Source organism: Zootermopsis nevadensis, unplaced genomic scaffold (genome assembly GCF_977971745.1).
Source record: "Zootermopsis nevadensis isolate Lab colony 2312 unplaced genomic scaffold, Znev_1.0 Znev_ptg000009l, whole genome shotgun sequence".
Lineage (NCBI taxonomy): Eukaryota > Metazoa > Arthropoda > Insecta > Blattodea > Termopsidae > Zootermopsis > Zootermopsis nevadensis.
Window position 1 is genome coordinate 6,262,217 of NW_028259141.1, and position 25,542 is coordinate 6,287,758.

Here is a 25,542-nt window from a genome sequence, read left to right on the forward strand (position 1 = left end):
TCTCATATACGCTGTAATTACTTTACTGGCTCCTGGCTTCAGTTTACCATCATTGTGGTTTTGACTCAGTTTTGTTGAGGGACCATGGCCTTGGCTATCACTATACAGTATTAGTTTTTGTTTGTTTATTTTGTCACACTTAGCAGACGGTTGTGTAGAAGCTTGTTTTCTGCAATGGTGAGAGCACTGAATCTCGTATTTGTTTTAATGTTTCTGTATTATCTTCAGACATCAGTCTTCAGCCCCCCTTTTTTCTCTGTACTAAGCCACACCAGTTACTATGTTCAACTGGAGATATCTGGCAACCTGCTGCATTTTCTCAATTTTAAGATACCTTTTTTTTTATTCCAAATTTTAACATTTCTGAAATTGGTGTGTGTCTTATATTTGATGGCATCTAAGAACTGATATATACAAACAAAATGCTGGGTGGTGTGGTATGCAGTTGGATCATATGAGACCCTTGTGGTTATTACTTAATTATATAATTACTTGTTTAGATGGAAAAATTAATCGGCGTTGGTCATTCGCACTTTGCTTGAGGAACTGTACCAGTTTCTCTGATACACGGGCGCACATTTGTGAAGACTCGCCTATATGGGACTCTACGATCAGGAAACCTCTTTTGTTATTCCTGGACTGCTGCTCTTGCGTTCCCATCACAGTAACCATACACGAAGTGAATATCTGCATACTCTTCGGTAGAAAATTTAGCCATTGCTACGCAGTTGTTGCCTTTAACATTCGGCAATGTCCTACGTAAGCGATAACAAGGTACATACTCTGTCAATGAATTTATGTTGTTTACAAATAAATGATAAATTTTTCTTGTGTGTAATGGGTAGATCTATTTGTAGCTTATCATTTCTCTAGGTGAATACTTTGTTTTGTATTATGTGAAATTTATATAATAGTTTGAATTGTACTTTATAATATGTATTGTATTATTATTATTATTATTATTATGACTTTTTCCACATCCTGTTGTCGTCTGACTGTCTTATGGATCCATGGAATGTAAATAAATTATTATTATTATTATAAGCTACACGGGCCACTTCGATATTTCCGCGTCGCCCACACCAACCGTACCGCTCGCATTTCATCGGTTACGTAGGACGATAATTTTCTGCTGGAGGGGGAATCGGTTTTAAGTTCCAAGGCCATGCCTAAGTTATTAACATGACAGCAAGCTTTAAACCAGTCTTGTTCAGCGTAACACATTAAGGAAGACGGCAGGTTATGGTTCTTGGCCAGAGTGGAGCTTAGACTACATGCCTTATACTATCGAAGTGGATTATTGTTTCTTCTTCAGTACGAAGTAGTTGCTTCATAATAGCAATACGGCATTGTTTTGATTGTAGTCCTCATTCAATAATTACTATGGTTGTATATTCGAGAAATACGAAACTTATAGCACACGGTACTGTTTCAAAGTTGGTATCTGATGTAGGTTATGTAATTGAAAAGATGCAATGCTATGTGTGTAAATGTTTGCAGCTTGTATTGAGTGTTTCTTTTGTTCACTTTTACAGTTTTACAATACTCACTTCAGTGCCATGGAAGCAGAAATATTGCATCTCTATCATCATTACCAGAGACACACCAAATGCTGCAAAGAACATGTAGAGATTTTGCTGAGACTGAATTGAAACCATTAGCAGCTAAATTTGACAGAGAGCATCTGTACCCCAAGGATCAAGTACTGTAGTGCCATTTCAATGCATGTTGTGTATTGTTGTCTATAAGTAAAATTTGTTGGAATCTGTTCTGATACTTTTGTTGAACTTTCTGATTTGTAGATCCGGAAAATGGGTGAACTAGGCTTGATGGCTATAGATGTTCCAGAGAACCTGGGAGGTACAGGTCTGGATTACCTTGCATACTCTATAGCGATGGAGGAAATTTCTCGAGGATGTGCATCTGCAGGTGTCATCATGAGTGTCAATAACTCTCTCTTTCTGGGTCCTGTACTTAAATTTGGAACAGATAAACAGAAAGATACTTTTATTCGTCCATTTTCTACTGGTGAACGAGTTGGATGTTTTGCTCTCAGTGAACCAGGTACATTTCTTCATATTAAGAATATACAGTAAAACTTTTATTTTGCTGATTTAACGGATTAAAATTTTGTAACTTATATAAGATTACAGTGAAATATGGTCTGTGTATATGTGTTATACTGTGACTTCAAGGAATTTTTATTATAAAGTGGTTTTTGATTAGGGTTGCCAGGCAAACCACATATTCAGGACATGAGAGCATACAGACTATTGATGTGAAAACTTCTTACAATTATTAGATGGAAGGATAATTAATTGAGAAGAGGGCAGAGTATTTTTTCTGTAGCCTCCTGGTCCAGACCAGCTCTGGGGCCCACCGAGCCTCCTATCCAATGGGTACCATGGTCCTTTCCCAGGGGTAAAGGGCAGACAGGGCATGACATGTTTGAAATTTAAAATGGTAACTACTTGTTTAAAATGCATTTCATGTTGTTGTTACGTTCTTATACGAACAATGTGATGGAATTGTCAAATATAAATATGCAGCTGACATTGTACAATTCTGCATGTTGGTGTGTTCACATGTTATGGTAATAAATACCAGATTTAAACTTAAATATATTAAATCATTGTCAGATATTATTGGAAAATTTGAAACCTTTAGAAATGAATTCTGTATAATTTTAAAACTGAGTCAGGCTGCAAGTTTGATATTCCTGTGCTAGAACCACATCTTTACTAAAGAGCAGAAAACATGTCACTATAAGAGAACACAAATGGTTAATTGCGCAACTCTTATAGGGAACGGAAGTGATGCGGGAGCAGCGTCTACGGTGGCACGGCCCAGTGATGGTGGATGGACACTAAATGGAACAAAATCTTGGATCACTAATGGTTATGAAGCAGAGGCCTCCATTGTCTTTGCAACTACAGATAAATCCAAGAAGCATAAAGGAATCAGTGCTTTTATTGTGCCAAAACCAACTACAGGTATAGTTCAAGGTCACATTGTTCTTTTGTTATAATAAATCTAAGTAAATTGTAATTGCTTAATGAATAAACTTTGTCATAGTTAAATAGGATTTGAGGTTTTCGTGGTGGTGAGTATGAAGATGGCTGTCTTCTGGGTTGTAGCACCATATAGTCTGGTAGAAGTTTACTAACATTTTAGAGATCCTTGCTGCCACCATCATCAGTGTGATGACTCATTGCCTCTGAACCATCGGTAAACATTTAACGTAATTACTTCAACTCTCAATAAGTCCTAGAATCTGGTAACCAGAATGTGTAGACATTATTTTAGGACCTAATAATTACTCACAATTTCACAGGCTTGTCTTTAGGAAAGAAGGAAGATAAACTTGGTATTCGTGGATCATCTACATGTAGTCTCATATTTGAAGACTGCAGCGTACTAAAAGATAACCTTTTGGGAGACCCTGGTTTGGGGTTCAAGATAGCTATGATGACGCTGGGTAAGATAACCGACTTGTTTCTTAAGCTGACAGCTTTTGCCTGGTCAATATATCTCTTTTAATTGAATCTGAAATCCTATTACAGTGTTCTCAGAGACCTTATCATGAATCAGTTGACCTTAGTTTATTATTTTTAAAGTCCATTTCTGTAACAGTACAGATAATTATCCTCTCATTCAACAGTATATAGTCTGAGCTATTGAAAATTAAATACACTAGAAATAAATATATAAATAAATATGAAACTATTTTATGACTGCCAGATGCTGGTCGGATTGGTATTGCCTCCCAAGCATTAGGAATCGCTCAAGCTGCTCTGGACTGTGCTGTTGAGTATGCCTCCAAACGAATTGCATTTGGATCTCCGATCCTAAAGCTGCAAGCCATACAGGTTATGTGAAATTTATCATTATTTGTTGTGAAAACAGGAGCCGGGATAGCTCAGTCGGTATAGTGACTGGCTACGCGCTGGGCAATCAGGGTTCGATCCCCGACAGGGGCAGAGGAATTTTCCTCTGCGTCCAGACCGGCTCTGGGGCCCACCCAGCCTCCTGTCCAATGGGTACCGGGATCCTTTCCCAGGGATAAAGCACGGCCGGGGTGTGATGCTGACCACGCACCCCATCTAGTGCCGAGGTCAAGAAAGAGTAGGTGCTATACCTCTGCTCCCCCCAAACGACTTACATGGCGTGTAGAGAGACAGCTTTACTTTACTTTACTTTGAAAACATCTGAGTGCAAGATGGATTATTTGATATGGTCCTCAGTGGACACATTTTTATCTTCCACTGGTTTGATGGAGAAGAATTCCCCTACCTAGGGAGAGTAGGTTAAAAATTATGTGTAAATTCTGTAAATTTACTTTTAAAATTCTTTAATTATTAAATATGGAAAATGTTTATATTATATATATACCTGATAAATTATCTGCTCATGGATTTGTACTCTTTTCTTTCCATGTATCTAAATGTCAGACGGCTGCTTAGCTTGCTAAGTATGGGATAGGGAAATAATGTACGACAAATTATGGAATATTCTGGACATGAAACCGAGGCAAAACGTCCAAAGGAAATAGGTTTTCGAAACAACCATGAGGATTATATAGTGTTTATTATTCCTTTGAAGAAAGTTCAATTTGTGAGTTGATGTATCATTGTTAAATAACCTTTCTGTCTGTTTCAGATGAAGATTGCTGATATGGCACTACAGATTGAGAGCGCAAGGCTTCTAACATGGCGTGCTGCTGCATTGAAGGATTCAGGAAAGCCTTTCTCCAAGGTACTACATATTTCACTGTTCTCTCGTTCATATCGTCATCCCGCAAATATGTGGCCGAAATATATTTAATACTTCCATTTTTAGTATGCTCCACCTAAAGCTATGTCTACACTCGTGCGCTTTCGTTTTCAGCTTTCAATTCAACTTGCGCTTCAACATTCAATTCAACTTTCGTTTAGGGCATGCCTTTGTTGAATGTGTCAAAGGCATGCCCCAAGCTCTCCACACTACGCTGCCATTTGTCAGGCTTTTTTGTTAACAGGAGAGAGGAACATGTCAGATGCAACTTTACTTTTCGATGTAAGTGCAGCATATTTAGTTATCACAGGTGCAAGAAAATGAAAAGAGCAACCGTGGCGACGCATATAGATGAAGGATTATTTAAAGAAACAGAATTTTATAATTCTGAAGGATTTGGAAGTCGATGAAGAGGTTTTATTTAGAAACTTTACACGAATGTCCCATAATAATTGAAACTACCTGTAAATGTCGGTAATCAACAAAGTTTTTCTTCCGAAGACGTCATCTTGTAGAGCAGTGGTATTCAACATGGGGTACGCGAAGACATCTTAGGGGGTATGTGAAATTTAAAAATATGTATATATATATATATATATATATATATATATATTATTATTTAGTGTTCTGTCTGATGACAGGTCCATATGAACAGGATCCTTTCATCCTTTTCTCTGACTGGGACCTGTTCATATACGTTCTTGGCAGATGATACAGAAGTGGTTTGCCATTGCCTTCTTCTGTATGTGAATGTAGTAATTGTTGGGATGCCACGGAGAAACCGGGGAAGCCCCTGGAGGAAAACATTATATAATATACTGAATAATCAGGGCCAGATTTAGGGTTAGCCACAGGAGAACCGGACGTAAGGACATTCGATTTGGGAGGGCCATTTTTTTTCTCTCTCTCTCTCTCCTTAATGTAATTCTTATCTGGGTGGCAGAAACAAGCTCAATCATCTCATTAACAGGTTTGAACCACATTAATTAATAATTGATAAAATATTTAAACATATTATTTTGCTTTGCTAAAATACCTTTGTTCCTTTATTAATTTTTATATGATAGACAATAATGTATTTGTTGTTTAATAGCTTGATTTTCCTTTTTCTCATTTAAAACTTATTATTTAAAACATTATTTTGGATGTAATTTACTTAATTTATTTTGGATGTAGATTATATACTATGTATAACTTGAATTATACAAATTATACTTTGGGGGTACAAAGTTGAAGAGAAATTATATCTGGGAGTTCGCGAACAAAAAAGGTTGAATACCACTGTTGTAGAGGAAGGAGACGCAAGACGCACAGCGTGTTGAAACAAAACCCACTCAGGCTGGGAACACATGCAATGAGGCATGCGCTGCTAAAACTGTTTCCGTTCAACTCTTTTCAGGCATGTGTTGACGCATGCATCACGTGCCCTATTGCTTGCACTATAACGCATGCCCTTGATGAACGTAAAAGCGCATGAGTGTAGACATGGCTTAAGGGTTGTATGACCTTGAAATGGTGGTGGAGCTTGTGTGTTTCAATGACCCGCCAAGCTATACCGGCGGTAGCTTGCTGCTGGCAGGGCCACCCTAGCTGGGCAGGCTCGTGGTGAGAAACCAGATGAAGAAGCAACCCATCGATCCTCCAAGATTGCTGGGGGTTGATCAACCCCCCAAACTCCCCAAATTATTGAGAAGCCCTAAAAGAAATGTAGGCAGGCAACGACCCGACTTGGGCTGCAGCGCCATTGGGTGGATTTGTAATATGTATACAGGTAATCGTAGTTGCATGCTGCACAGAAAATTATATTGTTATAGCATGCTAACTCGATATCACAGCGTGCCTGAAATAATGGATTTTTCACCGTTTCCTCTTTTATAGGTGTTCTTTACACTTTAGTATAAGTGAAAACATCTTATGGGCCCATTCAAGCTTGTCTGTGTGTTGCATCTTTCATCATGTTATAACTGTGACCCTGGGCAACATCTACCATGGTTACCATTTTTGCCCTGCTGACGTCTTCGCCAGTGATGTAGTGCAGTAGTATTCAACCTTTTTTTCTCATACCCCAAGATATAATTTCTCTTCAACTTTGTACCCCCAAAGTTGTTGGTGTATAATTCAAGTTATACATAATATATAATCTACATGTAAAATAAATTAAATAAATTACATTACTGATTATTCAGTGTTTATAATACAATAATATATATATATATATATATATATATATATATATATATATATAGTTTTAAATTTCACGTAACCCCTAAGGTGTCTTCTCGTACCCCAGGTTGAATACCACTGGTATAGTGTATAGAACATCTTTAGGGATTTGATTATTGAAAGCTGTTTATTTAGCACACATTTTATAAATGAATTTCCCAGAAATTTAAAGGCAGTAATAGCAAAGAATGGAAAATGTTTACTGCAGGTATATGTATATATTTGTTTATTGTAATTAATATTAATTATAATGAATAAGAGTTTGGAAGTCATGATGGGTAGCAAGTTATTTTGAGATAAAAATTCCTAAAATTACCAGTGCTCCGAACGAAGTATGTACAAAACTCAAACTCGTGCTCAAACAATATATTGTGTGAAATGATCAATGCAGGATAATTAAGAATGTGTGAATAAAGAGTGAAAATGTCAAAAGTTGGCAGAGAATACATCATAAAGTTTGCTTTTCAGGAAGCTGCAATGGCAAAATTGGCTGCATCTGAAGCAGCAACATTTTCGACACACCAATGCATCCAAGTGTTGGGAGGTATGGGTTACGTCACTGATATGCCTGCTGAACGCCACTACAGGGACGCGCGCATCACCGAAATATACGAGGGCACATCTGAAATTCAGCGACTGGTCATAGCCTCAAATATTATTAAGGACTATGGACTCAACTAAATGGAGTTGGGGTCTCATTAAAAGTCTCTTTAAATATTCTTATAGCAAGAGGAGCTCAGAGGTGTTACAGATTACTTCAGATTAAAAATGAAAAGGTAAAATCAGCCAAAACCAAATATGATTAAACCAGTATTAGCTAAAAGACTTGTGAAATGCTTCAATTTGTGTGTTCCATCAGTCGGCTTTAAAGGGTGTGTTACAATCAGGTTCATTAAATTCTTGGACTGTGTCCATTGTGTGTGTTTTTAAAAACACAGGCGATGGATATGGCCCAATAATTTAGTGATCTCGATTGTTCCATCAGTATTCTTGATAGAGTTTAGTATTTTTTAATGTTCCTAAATATAAATAAAGGATTGTTTAATATTAAACAGTGCTAACAGAATATATTGTACTAACTAACTAGATGGCTTACCGAACCCGAAGGTTCATCACCGAATTAACCAAAGCCCTCCACCGGACCCTGTCCTGAGCCAACAAAATCCAGTCTCCTTCAACTCCTATCTCCCAAAGATCCCGCCTGAGATTATCCTCCCATCTACATCTAGGTCTCCCCAGCGGTCTCTTCCCTTCAGGTTTCCCATCCAATACCTGGTGCACACCTCTTGTCCCATCCATGCGCGCTACTTGACCTGCCCATCTCATTCTTCTGGACTTAATCACCATGACAATACTGGGGGATAAGTACAAATTTTTAAGCTCATTATTATGTAGTTTTCTCCATACCCCAGCCTCTTCTCTCCTAGGCTCAAATATCCTCCTTAACACCCTATTCTCAAACACCTGCAATCTGTGTTCCTCCCTCATAGTGAGAGACCATGTTTTGCACCCATACAAAACAACGGGCAAAATTATTGTTTTGTGTACTTTAATTTTCAGGTTCTTGGAAATCAGACGGGAAGACAAAATATTTTGATTTGAGAAGTAGCAAGGATTTCTGGAATTTAGTCTCCTCACGAGTGTCATTTTGATCTGTTGTTGTTGTCCCCAAATATTTGAACTTTGTAACACTTTTAAAGGATTTATTAGCCACCATAAGATAATTCTGCCTGCCTGTCTGCTGACTAGGTACTAGACAACAAGAGTTGAAGTTTAACTTATGACAGAAATGAGAATATAGAATGGACATGGATGTAAAAACATTTTAAGAACGTCAGGATATGGATTTGAAGTATTGCAGTAGCCATATTGTTAAGTAATTCCTAAGCCCACTATTAACTGGTAACTAATTGGTCCAGGTATATGTTGAGAACCCCACTTAATGGTACCTTCACCTTATCCTTGTGGTGGGGCTTGAGTACCTCAGTGACCCCAAGAGCTACTGGTAGGGCCTCTCTAGCTAGATTGGTTGAGGGGGAGAGGTCAGACTAAGATAGGTACCCTGGTCCTCCAGGTTGGGGGTTGGTCGCAAGGCTAACAACCTTGCACCGTAAAAAGGAGGATGTTTTGAAACCTCAACCTCGGACAGACGGACCTAACAGAGGACCAAATGGAAGAGGAGAATTGAGGAGGCCATGGACCGAATACGGACCGGAGAGCCATATAAGATCTGTTGAGTGGATACAAAATCTCTAACTGCAATACCTTGATAAGTTGTGATATTTGGCTGGTGGGGTCTCATCCACTACTTTGATGTAAGCCTGTATGTTCAAGATTTTGATGCATGCATGCAGATGACCTTGCACCATCAGTAGACTTAATTAAAAAAATGTAATGCATGAAACTATGCTGTTACAAAGAAGACTGTACAGTCATCACAAGCTGTTTGATGATTATAGTATTTTTCAGCGGAAGTGGCGACTGAGTCAAGTTCTGCTCTTTGTGAGTGACCAGTCTGCGCAAAGAAGGTCTGTTGGTAAGCAGGGAGACCTCAGTCTGTTCAGAAGCATCGGCAGCCGCACTGCATTGTTGCCAATTCTTACATGTTCTTTGCTTAGTGTTGTAACCATTCACTGGAATCCAATGTTCCGCGACGCTACATCTGGCACCACTCTATGTTGTTTCCTCACTATTTCGCCTCTCAACCTCCCACCACTACTTCCTACCATGGCACAGTACATGTAATTGGTGCACGCTTCAGCCGCCAATTCGGCTGAAAACTGTTATAACATCTGAAATCCTGTCTCTATACTAAATTTGCAAAATATTTCAGTTTTTGTGTGATAATGGACCCACTGAAAAGTTGTAATGTTGTCTTTGCTTGTTCTCTTGGAAGACCAACTAAGCAATCTTTTATTGCTGCACTAATTTGATGCATCTCCAGATCATTCAGAATGATATAGATGGAGATGCATTATAACTATGGCTTTTTAACTTTCTTTAAAAAAAGCTACCAGGAAATAAAGAAAAACAAGGGACTGAATGGGGCACATCAACTTCTGCTTTATGTTGCTGATGTCATTTTGTTGGGTGAAGACATAATTATCTTACAGATACAAACACACAAGTTCATGATAGCAGGAAGTTGGTCTAAAAGCGAGAGGTCAGTACCAGAATATTTGGATGTAAGAGACGAAGTAACAGGAGGGTTGATAAAATTGCTTAATGAGCTGCATACTTTGTACTCTTCATCAAATATTGTGATAATAAAATCAAGGAGGGTGAGATGGGTGGGGCATGGGAGAGACATACATTTGGGTTATTAAGCCTAAATGGAAGAGCCTACTTGGAAGACCTAGGTGCAGATGGGATAATAATATTTAAAGTAGATCTTAAGAGAAATAGGGTTAGAGGGCATGGAATGGATTCATCTGGCTTCAAATAGGGACAAGTGTTAGGATTTTGTGGACATGACAATAAACTACAAACGGTGGGAAATTTCATGACTGATCATACTATTTAGTGTCTCAAGAACTATGTTGTATGCAGCAGTTTCGTATGCATGTTATAGGTTGTTTGCTTTTGGAAAACAATTTAATAAAGGAATTGAATTATAATGTTACAGCGGCTGCGACGAGGTATTGCCTATCATACAAATTATTAATGTTGCAAAATTGGCCTTTTTAGGGAGGCACAATTATTCCTAAGAAGACCCTAATGTCAAGTTTACCCGAGTACAGTTTCATGGGTAGATTAATTATGAGTAGTTGGTATTACGTGTGGTACGAGGAGTAGGACTAGGTGATCGGCAAGGAATTGTGTTCCCCATTCACATGTCACGCGCAGTGAGCGTTTCTCATCTTGTCTCCCATTACGTGCTGCGATCTGGAGGTGAAAGCTACAAATGTGGTAGGGCATCGTATAAGGGTACTATTGCAATGGTAATCCGTGATCGCAATTCACTGGACCGGAGGACCAAATCTGAGTGTTTTTACAATTAAGTGGGTGTGAGGCCAGTGTTCTGGCTATGTGGTATTGATTAACGTGTGGAAACTATTCGAATTTCGAACCGGAAATACGCCAATTCACCAGGTAAATCGACTTTTAACAAGGCAGCCATTCCCCTATTCAGTATTGATTGTCGGAGGGATAGGCTGTTTGATCGTTCATGGTAAAAGAGAAACAGAGATTAATATTTTCCATGTCAATCTTTACACAATTCGATACGTTTTAATTGATTTTAAAATTTCAATTTGTAAATGACCTGCCTTGGATGTTAAACAAGGTCAATTTTCCTACCTTCAATGATAGGTCAATCTTATGCCAATATCCAACCAAGTAGCATGTTCATTACGAACCTGGAGCTTACTGACTGTCTAAAAATAAACAATAGACACATTACAGTTGCCTGTTAAACACACGGAAACCTCACGTAAGTTGTGTATAATCTGCAACCTTTTCTGTTATTAAGTAATGATGCGTTGTTTCAATAGAAATTCAATATTACAAATTTCGGGGACTTTGGAAGTAGGGGGACTTGAAACTCTTTCAAAGCTCCATTTACGTGTAGGTAGAAACAAAAATTAGTCAGTAACCTGATGAGATCAATAGAGCTGCCCCGTTATCAATAGCTCATGTGCAATAAGAAGGTTGTTTAGTTTTTATAGGAGGCAGATTACGGTAATAATTTAGAAGTCTCCTTAAATGTTGTTAGGATTTTAGAAGTTGTTATGCATGCTACGTATGATTTTTCTTAATTCTAAGTTTCAAGGAAACTCATCCAGGCTTCCTAGTTACTTGTTATGGTAACTTTTTATATGCATTGCATTTCAGACCTTAAAAACTAAACTTGCGTTGGAGGGATAGGAATTATTTTTGTAGTCCATGTCCGGCGTAGAATGAACTTAATTGTCACGGAAGTTGCCCAGCAACTTGCAGATAGAAGAATCCCTGTAAAAAATTGCTGAACTGGGCGAAATAAACGTGTTTAAGCGTATCAACTTCTTACTTCTAGCCACCTCCATATCCGTATCTCTTGGATTTTCAGAATGATATCGCGTATTGTACATTTTATAAACATGTTTTAGTTTATAAACACGAAGAAGTTTTGAAATATTTTCTGTTTGAGGTTCAAGTACAGGAAATTCTTTTTAAGATACCCTGTTTAATTTGACATTTCTCTTGCTGTGATGTAATTAGATGACAATTTGAGCTCGACTTGTGTTACAAATAATTAGCTTCCGATGTTACTTTGTCAAGGATGTTTACAAATGCCGCCAATCGTGTATCACATATTCACGTGCGGTTTTCAAAATATACTTTGAATGTTTTTATAAAATTAAGGATAATGCATCTAATAAACATCATCATCCTCTGTAGATTAAAGTTATCATTTCGGAAGTAACTTCTGGAATGTAGAGACCTTTTAGACTCGTGCTTTAGCAGCACGCCTTGCAGTATTCAACTCTGCGTTCTGTGTTCGACGTAGAATGTGTAATAGGCAGTTTGTTAACTTGTTAGGCCTATATATTTTTATATATTTTTTTAAAACTTATTTTCAGAATGGTTGACTCTGTGTATCTTTAAAAGCTAAGGAAATCGGATAAATAAAAACAAAAATTAACCGAAATTGTAGTAAAGTTTTAATTATTTGTACTCGTACGACGTGAATCAGTTTCACAGCAGACAATGTTCCACTGTCCGTAATTTGACTCCTGGTCTTAGCTAATTGTTGTTTATGTCTACTACCTAAAGATACGAAAATAGCAATCACGGCCTCTGTAAATTCTATTTGACTATAGTATTTCTTGTAATAAGCTAAATAGTATCGTAAGGAAATTATGAGTGGCGTTTGTGCTAGATATAAAATGACAGTGTAGTTTTTATTTATTCCACCCATCCCTTGGCCATCCGAAGTGTATTTACTCATCTCTTTGTGCAAAAAATGCCCCGTTTTAGGGTTGAATCATTAGTGGAATGCAATATAACTACCATTCAGAGTTCTATAAATATTTAACAGGAAGTTAAAAAGTATCCGAAGTAAGATAATTGACATAATAATGGGTGAAGTGAAAACATGAAGTGCCAATGTTAGTTTTGTTACGTAACAGTCGCGTTTTTCACGAAGGGACTTTTTATGAATATTCTTTTGTGTTGTAATAAGATTGAATCCGGTGTATATACTTCTGGACTGTAATTGACCATCGCATTGTTTTTACTCCTCACCACGTATTATACTAGGATGATGAAATCAAGGACAGTGAGATGGGTATGACATAAGGTAAGCGTTCTAGTAGTCTCTCAACACCGAGTTAATTCTATATTTTACGCCTTAGCAGGGGTTTACTACGTCACACGCAGGCCGGGTCAAGGATTATTATTAAATCGAGGTTCTGGTATAGAAAATTCTGACATTGTTCTTTGCAGTGTTTTTCATTTCTGTCGTATCCAGGATCATAACAGGATTTTGTAGGCTAAAACCGGTTTATATCAAATGCTGTTTAGCTGTTTGGGAACCGTTTGATTAATAAGACAATCACTGTGTGTAGCCATGACGTTAAATAATGGAAAATTAAAAGATTTTCTTATTACGTAAGGAAATTTGTTAATTCATTACAAATTACTTAAAAAAAATCTGAACAAAAACAAATGATTTGTGTGTTGCGTTTTATATTTCGTGTTGCTGTCTCCGATTTCTTGTGTAAAAGACGTGACAGATTGAATTTTTGAAGGAAGAAAAGGTTTACGAAGAACGTAGTGTAAACACAATGTCTAAGATGTTTGGCACTGTGGTAAATAATATTTTAAGTTTACCATAGGCTTTCGATATGAAACACAGTTATCAGTGTTAAGAACGACGTTGTAAATCGGATTTAATTGGATAGTTAATAATGTACCGAAATAGAATGTATAGACTGACCAAAAAGTTATGAAACCTGTTACTGATACATGTTCTGTTTATAAAAAAATTGTAAATTAAACCAGAAAACGTACTGTTAGGTTAAGTTTTGGGAATTTCCACTCATGTGTGATACAACACGGTGAAGAGATTCTGCAGTGACCGGACGAGATATTTTCGATTTGTTTGGCACAAGAGAATCGATAAATGAATCTCGAAACTCATTCTGATCGAGATGCGAGGCAGTGTTCGATAATGAACACTCGTTGCGTTAGTGGAAAAGACATCTTTGTGACCTGCGTGGGCTCTTGTATAGTCTCAGCGATGTTATTAGCTAATTAATCCAGTCGAATTGTATTGAATTACAAACATCTATAAATATTTTTATATTGGCAGCAAGACGTAACTAAAATGTATCAAATGTATCCGATGTCCTTCAGAGAGCAGAAATATAGCTCGTGACATTCTGATGTATAGAAATACATCTGCCGTGCTATCCCCTCACCCCACCTATCTTTTTGTGATGCTTGACTCGAATGTCGTGTTAAGAAGCCATTATGTCAAGACGGCTTATTTTTTCTGTGCGTAAGTAGTACGTAATAGGTTGTTTGGTGCGTGGCCCTGGAATTCTCTGCGTGGTGACGGATATTTGCAAAATAAACTATTTATTGGGTAATATTTTAAGAAAATGAAAAACACTAGCATGGCTACCAAGCGAAATGTTTCGATCTGTTGGCGATAAATGAGCAGCAGTTTTAACTTGAAGTGTTAAATTTATGTGTTGACATGTATTAAAACACTGCAGTTGAGCTTAAAACTTGTCATAATCCTAAAATGCCTAACGCCACCTGCATTTTTTATGTTCATTCAGTGTCGGGGAAATATAAACCGGAAGTGTTCATAGATCACACATCCTGCTGGCACCTCTTACATGCGAAGCCAGTGTGCTGACCACTCACCCACGACGTTCATCGTATTTATCACGTTGAAGCCGATTGGCTAACATTTCTACTTTGAATTCGGGAGTTCCCCTGTTTAAATCTCGTTCCAGAGACCGACTATATTGACTGAGGTTTCTCGTGATTTTCCTTAGTCCTTCCAAACAAGTGTCAGGATAATACATCAACTTAGGCCACGACTGGATTCCTTCCACACCTTCTTCCAGTTCATCGTTCATTAATCATCCTGTCGTTGGACGCTGTATAATGAGGTGCTGACGGCGTCGTTAAAACTACACATAAATAAATTCGTCAGAACTCTACACCAGACTCTAATTAAATAATTGGCATCTGTAGTGCATATTAGGCCTAATTATAAGCTTGCCAATTGAAACAGCATTTTTGGCTGTGAGTTAATATCCACATTTTTGTCTTTTGAAACAATTTGGAGGACGTGTGTAATACATAATTATGTGATTATTAAATTAATATATGTTGTTATTGAAAAATTAATTTATTTAAAAGAAAATTACCCTGGCAAGAATAATTGTTATTAAGAAAAATTCTGCAACGTAAATTTTTATTTACGTCATGTAATAGTGTGTGTAAATCAATGTCTTAATTCCCAAACCGAGCATTGGTTTACTGGTTAACATTTTTTTTTTTACGAACGAAGGCATTTTCGAACGTATATTACTGCTGTTAGACATACGTGTCAATTACTACTTCGAATAAGTACCTGTTTTTAAGTCGGGTCCCGTTAGGCCAGTGTAAAAATTTAATTAAAATTCCATCCCATCCCAACCCATCTAAACTCCTGAATGTGTAGGCAGGCCTATAGATCATGAGAGAAGTCTTTCAGCTCAATCGATAAGCGAACGTTGAATCGAGTGCTAAGCAGTTTCTCATGATATTCGGGAAGTCCCGCGATCGATTATCGTCACGAAGACTGGTTATCCTAATTGAGAGTTTTGTGGTTTTCCTCAGTCCCTTCATGTCTGTTCAGTACGTTGTATTAGGCAACGACAATTTCCTTTCACATCCTTGCTGTTTGTTATTCGTTAATCTTGGCAATTTAAAGCGTCGTTAAAGAAACCAAGACATAAAGCGAACGTTTGTGACATTACTGGTAATTTACCCGCCATCTTGTGCTGTCTGTTCTCCAACAAAACGTATCTTGGTAGTGGCATCTAGTGGAGGGCTTCGGAACTTGCCCTATTAATTCTAACGGACGATCTTGAAGCATGAGTGGATAAACGTTTTTATCTTGTAAGCGCTGTGAACTAGGGGGATGGTTGTAACGTTAATTGGAAAATTGCAAGACTAGTGCGTCTGATCACGTTTGCTTACACCGTTGTCTGCTTGGATGACAGTTTGTGAGGCAAACAACGTATTAATTCGCCATCCAGAACGTGTAGAATCGCCTAACACAGCTTTGTGTTACTTAACACAAAAACTTACGCATTTGTGATGTTACACTACGTCACAATTTGCTGGTTTTGTGAAGTCAATTTCGGTGTTTGACTTGTCTTGCTTAAGAATAAAATGCGTGTATCGTAAATATGTACGCCTAATTCTTTAAAATCTTTTCATCTTACCGTGATGGTATTTCTTTGTTAGGATACGTATTGCTAAATGCAAACGATTTCGATGCGAAGTAATTTAGCACATGTTATGGTCGTAAATACACGATGTTAGCTTACGCAAAATTTTGCGCAACTTTCTTGAGTAGCGGCCTAGCAAAAGAGTATCCTTGACTCTAGTGTCATGGAGGAAGACCTGATTCTGATTTAATTTTTGCACAGCAGAACGTTATTATTTTAATCTCATTTTAAATGGTATGTTGTGCATCGCAAAATAACTGAAGTGTTTTACGTAAATTTAAAATTATTAATTGTCTGGACTTTTGCCATCGAACTTGTTTAAAAGAAGAAACCGCGACGTTTCGGAAACTGTCTCTGTTTCCGTCTTCAGGAGAGATGTACCTACTCAGTTGGGTCCGTCAGATAGACCAAGTCTCCATCATCGGACAGAACCAGTTTCAGAAACGTCATGATTTCTTATTTTAAATAATTACGATGGAAAAATTCCAGACGTTGAATAATTTTAAGTGTAATCCACCATTGTCAGAACCTTTTAGAATTGAATCTACGTAAATTGTACAGCGTTAACACTGCACCCTGAGGAATTTCAGTATTGTTAGTTTCGTCGTAATTTCGCAGGTCTTTGTCCATCTTCCTGAAAACGTATGATTTAAAAAGGATCTAATATCTGTGTAATATAGGGGAATATCGTCTTGAAAGAAATGTACATATCTTGGAAGAGCTGGGATAGCTGTAGTCAGCGGATTTACGTAACGTTTATTTCTTTTATTTAGTGTTCTGTCTGACGACAGGTCCATATGAACAGGATCCTTCCATCCTCTTCTCGGACTGGGACCTGTTCATATACGTTCTTGGCAGATGACCCAGAAGTGGTTTGCCATTGCCTTCTTCTGTGTGTGAATGGAGTAATTGTTGGGATGCCACGGAGAAACCGGGGAAGCCCCCGGAGGAAAACTCCGTGTTGCTTATACCACGGCCTTGCCCAACACAAGTTATAAATTCGGGCACCGCCGGGAATCGAACCCGAGACCCCAGGATTACAAGGCCAGCGTTCTAACCGCTAGACCACCGTGGCGTTACGTAACGTTTACCCATTACTAAAAGAAAACTAGTCTGACCAGACCACAGTGTGACGCCGGACAGATATCACCACGCCTGTCAAGTATCTGAATGTAATTAGTGCAACCAAGTAAACACTGTTGTGCTTGTTTATGAAATGTTTCAGCTCAGATGTTACCTCATTTGACTACACAATACCGTTCAAAATTTATTTTCTTTCAGTTTCCATGTAAGAAAATCTGTTCTGCTATTGAAATCATCTTCATTCAATGCAAGTGACAGTTGTGGGATGTGGGCATTAAAAGATACGATGTCGATTAGTTTCGTTCATCTGAGATTCGCTGGAACATTGTAGTGTTTGTTTCGACAGCGATCTTTCAAATCGTGTCGACACATCTGTAGTGATTTCTTCTGTTCGTTTCGGTCATCTCCTGCCATCACAATATCGTGAACAGTGTCGCATTGTTTTTCAGATTTGTCTCACGGTCCTTTATTTGCAAACCGACACGATCGATGCGTCGATTTAACATTTTCGTCTAGATGTACTACGAAACTTCGCTGAATTTTCAGATTTCCAATAGCACGCCACTTCAGAAATTGTTTACATTGCTCAAAACAAAACAAAAAATCCTCTTCACCCCGTTGATTTCATAGGTTACCTCAAGGACAGCAACATGCAGAAGGACTTACAGGGGGCAAAAAACGCAATATTACATTCTCATTTAAATGCCAATTTAACGGTTTTAATCCGTGTAGTTAAATTTACTAAGAATGCACCTTTATGCAATGTTATAACATTTCTGGACCAATGATTCTTTGGATAATTTAGCGTAAAACACAGTAAACTCTGTCGTCCACGAAATTTCTGTCCTGACTAGTCTTTTTGATAATTTAAAGGCTCAGATCTGCCAGGTTCTCATTGGACAGTACATCTTTCTCAAGTGGTAACAGAACCAACATTTATTTATACATGTCGATACTAACCTAACACCTTTCTCCTGGACAGCATGTATCTTAATTTTATCCATATCGATGGCATCATGTTAGAAAAGCGTATAAACATATTTGCTAATCATGGGTATTTTATCTGGCAACATAAAATAATAGGATGTATAGTCGACGCAGTAGTCTTTGGTCGGTGGAGAAGTTGGCGGAGCTGGCGGACGGGCCTAGTCTGTGTACCTGAGGTGGCACGGTCAGTGTATTTCTTTTGTTTGGGCGTTCGGTCCGATAAGCTCCTCGGTGCAGTCCGCATTGTACTATCGAACAAGTGACTCGCGCCTAGCCTTCCCCTTGAAAATTCCACAGGCCAAAAACTATTACGCCGACTATAAGAAGCTGGCGGACGGGCCTAGTCCGTGTACCTGAGGTGGCACGGTCAGTGTATTTCTTTTGTTTGGGCGTTCAGTCCGATAAGCTCCTCCGTGCAGTCAGCATTATACTATCGCACAAGTGACTCGCTCCTAGCCTTCCCCTTGAAAATTCCACCGGCCAAAAACTACTGCGCCGACTATAATACCATAAGGGGGTAATGCTGATATTGCACTACACAGAGATACAGACTGTTTTTCGTGGGTTTATGAATGTTAATAATGGACATTTGTCAAACCATATGAGTCTCAACAATGTCTCCTTTGCGTCAGCCATGTTGTTGATAGTTCTTCTTGGCATGCATTCGATATTAGTCGGTGGAAATGTGTCTTTTAGTCATTTTGTCTTCTATATTTTTTGTAAAGTCGTGTCACTTGTGACTGAAACCCAATATCTTATTGATACAAGTGACTCGTTTCCTTACACTTAAAGACGGGTTTCTCTTTAGGAAGCCATACAACCAGGCATTTCCTGCTGTAGAACTAAGCCTGTTGAAGTTATGTTTTATTTTGTTCTGCAAAATCTAAAGCTATATAACGTACTAGATATGAGCACTTTGTTTCGTAATGCTTTCTTGTTGCTGTGATGTAAATATGCTACAGATTAATTTTCTAGCTTTTTTCCGACCATTTTTTTTTATTAATTTTATAAACCATTTCCTGTAATTTGCTGAATAATGTATTGAGTGATTTAGATAATGTTAGTATTTTCCGCCATCTTGAACAGCTTTTATGTGCAATTTCAGAGTTTTTTTCGTCTGCGCTGCCAATTTAATTTTTCATTCTTTATTCTGGGGAATCTGAGAAAAAGTAATATGGTTACAAATAAATAAAATAACGTAAAATAATACAGTGCCAAGTTTTTAACAAGTGTACGAACACTGTCGGGATGACCGTAAAACATGACCTACCAAGGAAACCATGTGATTGTAACATATAACAGTTATCCATAATTATTTATGTTACCCTAGTTATATAACACCTCCATATACGTCTGTGTAGTATCAGTGTTGGTCGAAATACGTAATTGTGTATCTATTTAAAGTCTCCAAAACGGGATATTTAGATGAACGGTCGAAATTGTCTTGACTTTACGTGGGAACAGCGCACTGATTCAGAACCACTGTCCTTGAACGATATGATGTTCTCAACGAGTCACGAAAACCGGTTAGTGAGTAGTGTATTGTCTGCGGTTAGAACAAGTATGGAGACATTGCGAATGGTCAGACAGCTCTCAGTTTAATGTGTGTTACCTTGCCATGTTTTAATAATTACACAAGTAAAACTGATGTAATTATCCTTGGTGTTATTGTACACTGTCAGGACATATAATAGATATATTTATCTTGAAGCCTTGCAGATGTTGTGTTATGGTATCTTGTCTTCTACACGCGGTAAGTTGGAAATTATTCGTCTGCTTGAACATTCACCACGCGTGGGAGGTGTGATTGAGAAAGTGGATTTAAAACTACAAGGAAGTTAATCATTCCTACAGATTTTATATAAATAATATTTGCGTATTAGAACGCGAACTACTAAATTGATGTGAATGAAGTTTTTACGTCACTAACTATTTGTTTTACGCCAGAATATTCCGTGGGCGTGGTGTGTCGTTTGGATGCTGGCTGACTACGCAATCTCAATATTATTTCTGATGTTACATTTTGGGCTTGCGTCTTGTTTTCAGCGAGATGCCGAAGGAGACGTGATCTTTCGAGTTCAGAAGGCGTGGCTTCACAAGGCTCCGACCTGGTAAGTACATTTTACTCTCGTGTTATTCCGTTTATATATATATATATATATAGACTACAGTTATAACTTTTATACACAATTGATTAATTGTGCAAAAGTGTACTCCACTTGGAGCACACGGATTCAACTGTGTTCATTGTAATTTTGCATTCCTAATATGAGGACACGTCATGAAATAAACCAATAAATTAACTATTGTGTATCTTGGTATTCTGAACCAAATAACTTATTATTTTTGTTTCTACATGGTTGTAAAATATCGACTAGAATATCGAACACGTTTGATATTTAAGATTAAACCTTACAAAATTCAGTGAGAATCTGGAATGGATACGGAAGGAAGTGGTGGTGACCTATTTTGGGATACTTATTTGTTCGAAGACACTCGGGAAACCTTTTATGTCCCTCTGTCAAGAGTACGTCGCCAAAGATAAGAATGGTCAAGCCCCATGTTTTGTTTAACCCAGGCACTAAATGAAGATGACTGTTGAGTTTCTAGCTGCAGTTGTTTTTAAAACTTAGGAAAACAAGCCAGTAAACCATTTGATTTGCTCCCTTTACCACAACCGGAAACGATGTTGACCGAACTTCTCCCAAGAGCGTTGTACGTCGTAAGTCAGGATGAATGACGTTCCTGAGCCGTGGAGTGTCATGTATGCATGTCTTCTTTTCTGCTAGACACATTTATGAAGGAACAAGGGAAAGTAAAGTCTTCATAGTGTTTAATTAACCTTTTAAAGCATATTGGTAACTATATGTACCACGCGATTTAACAGTCTGTAGACTGTTCGCAGTGCTCTTATAGATTTCTTGTGATTGTCAGAATTAACATCGATAATATACCTGAAAGTATTAACAAATCGATATTTATAACGGAGCAGTGTCGTGTTTTCTTTGAGGTAGGGACTTGTTGATCGTACTGTTAGCTTCTCAAGCACTTTTTCTGTGAAGTTGTCATAAGTTTTTAACTTTTCGATCAATGGGTATAGTTTTTAAATCATATTAATTACATTTTCGCTTATATCTGGCCCAGATTTTCTGAATCGTAAGATGACTGGAGGCAATATATATAATTCGGACCTGCGCAGAACAACTGTATTTAATCTTAGTGTGATTTTGTTAGATGAGGCAAAGGTAACCAACTTAATCAGTGTTACCGTTGACATGTTTACACTGATAATAACGTAACTGTTTATTGTACGTACATTCTTAATACAACGAATTACGTAAGTGAATTACGCAGTACAAGCAAAGAGATGTAAATAATTACAGATTATTATAGTATTAGCACTAGAAAGGTATACTGTAATTCGAATGGATGTATTTTTGAAGAATTTAATTTACGATTTTTCAAACGTTTTTGGTCTTGATGTTCATTTGTTATAGGTACGTCCGAAAATATAAAAAGATGGCGTCTGGGATCGTATAGTTGGTAGAAATTGTCCTCTAACGGTGGAATAGTGTACTAATTGGTATACCATGCTATAGCTAACGCGGTTAATGACAGGCTTTTCATGTCGGGGGTCTCGGTTCGTGCCCAGATTAATTCGTGTGAGATTTATGATGGATAAAGTGGCGACAGAGGTTTTTTTTCCCCTTCGAGTCCTTCTGTCGCTGCTCCATATTTATGTAGTTCCACAGAGACATTGTCTCATCCTATTGTAAAAACAAAGCTCGCTTGAGCTTTCGGGGCTTGGTACACGCGGCTCGGACTGTCAGCTGACGTATAGACTTCGCGTACACACGAGGGCCTTTACGTACGCGCGCACACACCAATCCGTGAACAGTGATCTGCTAATCAATATGGTGACGTGCAGTAGCGCTACGTTAATTATCTCCACAGTCATGTTGAGAAGTTCTCCAGGATTCGTCCACCCTTCTACTGGTGACGCATACAATGGGATCTGTATAATGTTTGTATCTGATGTTAAACTGATGCTAAGTTTACCTGTATCGTATTTTTTGACAAGTCTGGAAAAGGTTCGATGATGTTTATAATGTTACCGAAATAAAACCTCGGATATATGAAAACGCTGATAGTGAAAGCGCGTATAACGAGAGCCACCTGAATTCAAATGGTAGATGTTATGTTCCGCGTAGCGTTGCTACATTCTTTTAACGTGTTTTCAATGAGGCTGTTTGCTGGAGATGTTGTTACGAAGGTAAATTTAATAACAAGGTGAGAGAAATCAGGTCGTTACACATGCATTAGATACACCTGGAGGCGTCAAATTAATAAATTCAGCCTCCATATGTTTTTGTGTGTGTGAGATTCGATTGTGTCATGCTTTAAAAAGTGGGACATAAGTCGCTAATGATGTCAGCAAAGTTATTTCAAGTTTTTAAAAGAGAATACATAAAACTTACATTACGATCATGTAATTGAAACGGACTACAAGAAATACCAACCATATAACGACCTACGCTAATTTACTTTAAAATAATCTTCACAAAAAATTGTTATTATGTGTTATTTTTCTGCGAAGTCTTTAGTGTATTTCACGTTCCTTCAGTGGTTCACGAATAACAGTTAGGGAACCTCTGACTTAGATACCACAGTCGGTGAGATTAAAGCTTGCAGCTTTTATAGCACAATAAAAATAATATTACGCAATTTACGCTTAAACATAAGGCTGAAGTGATTGTTTTATTAAATTATAGGTTATGTGAAATATGGTCTGTAAAATGGCAGTCGTACTTAGGTTGTAATTTTTAGATTTATGTCCATTTGCCCCATCACCGGCGATATTTACGTTTTTACGCCAATATCAAACGATTTTTGTTGAACTATACTGTTTCTGAAGCCACGGTGGTCTAGCGGTTAGAACGCTTGCCTTGTAATCCTGGGGTCCCGGGTTCGATTCCCGGCGGTGCCCGAATTTATAACTTATGTTGGGCAAGGCCGTGGTCTAGGCAACACGGAGTTTTTCTCCGGGGGCTTCCCCGGTTTCTCCGTGGCATCCCAACAATTACTCCATTCACACACAGAAGAAGGCAATGGCAAACCACTTCTGGATCATCTGCCAAGAACGTATATGAACAGGTCCCAGTCCGAGAAAAGGATGGAAGGATCCTGTTCATATGGACCTGTCGTCAGACAGAACACTAAATAAAAATAATAATAATAATACTGTTTCTGTACGAGTATTAGTAATATCGCAGGTGTTGAGAGATTCATTTGTCGTTCAGATTGCCTGGATTCTAGTGAGAGCATGATGATCATTTTAATAATAGAATGTAGGCAAAGCCGAAGCTCGTGTGAATAATAATTAACAATTCAATACGATTCTGAGGTCGTGCAGCATAGCACAACCACCGCATCAAATTTCATCAAAATCCGTCCAGTGGTTCATGCAAAGATTGGCGTGTGGCCTACAGAAGGATTCACAGGAATAATTCTGTTCGGCGTTGTAGTTGATGTTGATTAAAAGAATTTAAAATTAAATACCGATCATACATGCTTTTCCATGTTTTGAATACCAAAAACAATTAAAATAGCGACTTTGATTCTCCGTATTTTTTTTCAGCTGTAGAAGCAAGACTTCGTAGATACAATTTTATTATACACACAAACTTAAAAAAAAGTGATGAAATATAGTTCTAAAACTGTCTTCATCATGGTTAATAATATTGAAAGCACAACAGGTAGCTGTTATTCAAATTTCCAGACATGAGTTGATTAGGTAACGTGGGAGACAGAAGATATTCTAGAGTATCCTTCCTCTATTTTTGTTGTTCTGTTTCATTGTCCCTTTAACTCGCTGTACTGATCGTGTTTTTCTCCTGAAAATTCTACATCGACGCGCGGACGAGCGCACACACGCACACACAAATCTGAGTGGTCGCTGCACACCCATTCATTCAATATATCGCCAAGAGTTACAGTCGACTATTTACTATGGGAATCAGTCGCATCGAGAGCGAGAGAGCAGACTGTCTGAATCGATATAACGGTAGCTGTCGCCCGCCATCCTCCTGTTGCTGGGTTAGTCTGCACGTTTCCGTCCAGTCTACACGTGCTGTATGTACCTTGTTACGTCACTGTCTGTGACCGATTGGGCATTCAATTCAGAATTACTTATGAAATTATGAATCTTTTAGATAGTTGTTCGGACTCCTTGGACGAGTAATCAGCTCGTAACTGTGCCTCGACCTACAACATAAAGGCAGAGACATTGTTCTTAACAGGTACAGCTGAATTTTTTGGTCGTGGCATCTGATAAATTAAACGGCTGAACTGTGATTTCGGTAACCCACACTACATTTTAATTCATTTATCTCGTCCAAATCTACAGCTCATCGTGTTGACAGTGGCCCCCGACTGAAAAATTGAAGTGTGCAGTTTATGACTACGAAGTTCTCAATAATGACGCTAGGTGGTGGAATGTGCTGTTGTACAAGTGCTGCTATCATTAGGCATTTGAGAAGCACTTCTACAGCAGGTGAAAGCATGAAAGATTCAGGAAAGGGGGCGAAGGATGAAGATAAGAAAGAAGTCACTGCCCGTTGAATTTAAGCGACCCTGTTCCGCCGAATTTTTTTATTTCCCTTATGCACACTTATACGTCCCCAGACGAGCGACGGAAATGAACTGTGTCTTCATCTAGAGATGCGCTTCTGTCTGTATCGATTTCCTGAACATTTGGACTAAGTTATTTACAAGTCGAATCTAAAAATATCTGTCACGGTACCCGATACGGCGACTGTTTTTGCATTGTGCGTTATTAGAACTGGCTGCAACTTCACAGACGCAGATGTAAACTTCGATGTACGAGTAAAACTAATTTTTACTTGTTGTGACCGACTATTCACTATGTAATTTTTTGTTGTTATTAATATACAGGGTGAGTCAAAAGTATGTCTGGGATATTTAAGGGCACGTTCTGGGAACCAAAACAATAAAAAAAGTTTCTATGAACATGGGG

The 25,542-nt window shown here is 38.1% G+C and overlaps 2 protein-coding genes across 24 annotated transcripts in view; both read left to right on the top strand.

The window, feature by feature from the left end:
* Positions 1 to 62: 62 nt before the first annotated feature.
* Positions 63 to 8,859, top strand: Arc42 (Activator-recruited cofactor subunit 42). 4 transcript variants are annotated; one of them, XM_087345904.1, is made up of 9 exons: positions 63 to 177; positions 501 to 774; positions 1,536 to 1,702; positions 1,803 to 2,064; positions 2,805 to 2,993; positions 3,335 to 3,478; positions 3,742 to 3,869; positions 4,660 to 4,755; positions 7,465 to 8,048. In XM_087345904.1, exons 3-9 carry the CDS (start codon positions 1,610 to 1,612, stop codon positions 7,675 to 7,677), a joined length of 1,125 nt encoding a protein of 374 aa, XP_087202030.1. In that variant the 5' UTR covers positions 63 to 177; positions 501 to 774; positions 1,536 to 1,609; the 3' UTR covers positions 7,678 to 8,048. The 4 variants fall into 4 exon arrangements, 3 of the variants coding, with proteins under 3 accessions (XP_087202030.1, XP_087202029.1, XP_021918613.2); XR_015534365.1 differs by lacking the exons at positions 63 to 177; positions 501 to 774 and adding exons at positions 1,116 to 1,423; positions 8,557 to 8,859 and having other exon boundaries at positions 7,465 to 7,772; XM_087345903.1 differs by lacking the exons at positions 63 to 177; positions 501 to 774 and adding an exon at positions 1,116 to 1,436.
* Positions 8,860 to 10,753: 1,894 nt separating this feature from the next.
* Positions 10,754 to 25,542, top strand: part of Rbp (RIMS binding protein) — a 95,291-nt gene continuing 80,502 nt past the window's right edge. For 10 of the 20 annotated variants that reach the window (XR_015534358.1, XR_015534359.1, XR_015534360.1 and 7 more), the window contains exons 1-2: positions 20,056 to 20,259; positions 20,553 to 20,617. Coding sequence is in view for 16 of the 20 variants with exons in the window: in XM_087345881.1 (XP_087202007.1) it covers positions 20,226 to 20,259; positions 20,553 to 20,617 (99 nt within the window). In the remaining 4 variants the exon portion in view is untranslated. Of the gene's footprint in view, positions 11,089 to 20,055; positions 20,260 to 20,552; positions 20,618 to 25,542 lie in introns of those variants that run through there. The other 10 variants (XM_087345888.1, XM_087345887.1, XM_087345889.1 and 7 more) reach the window with 2 other exon arrangements.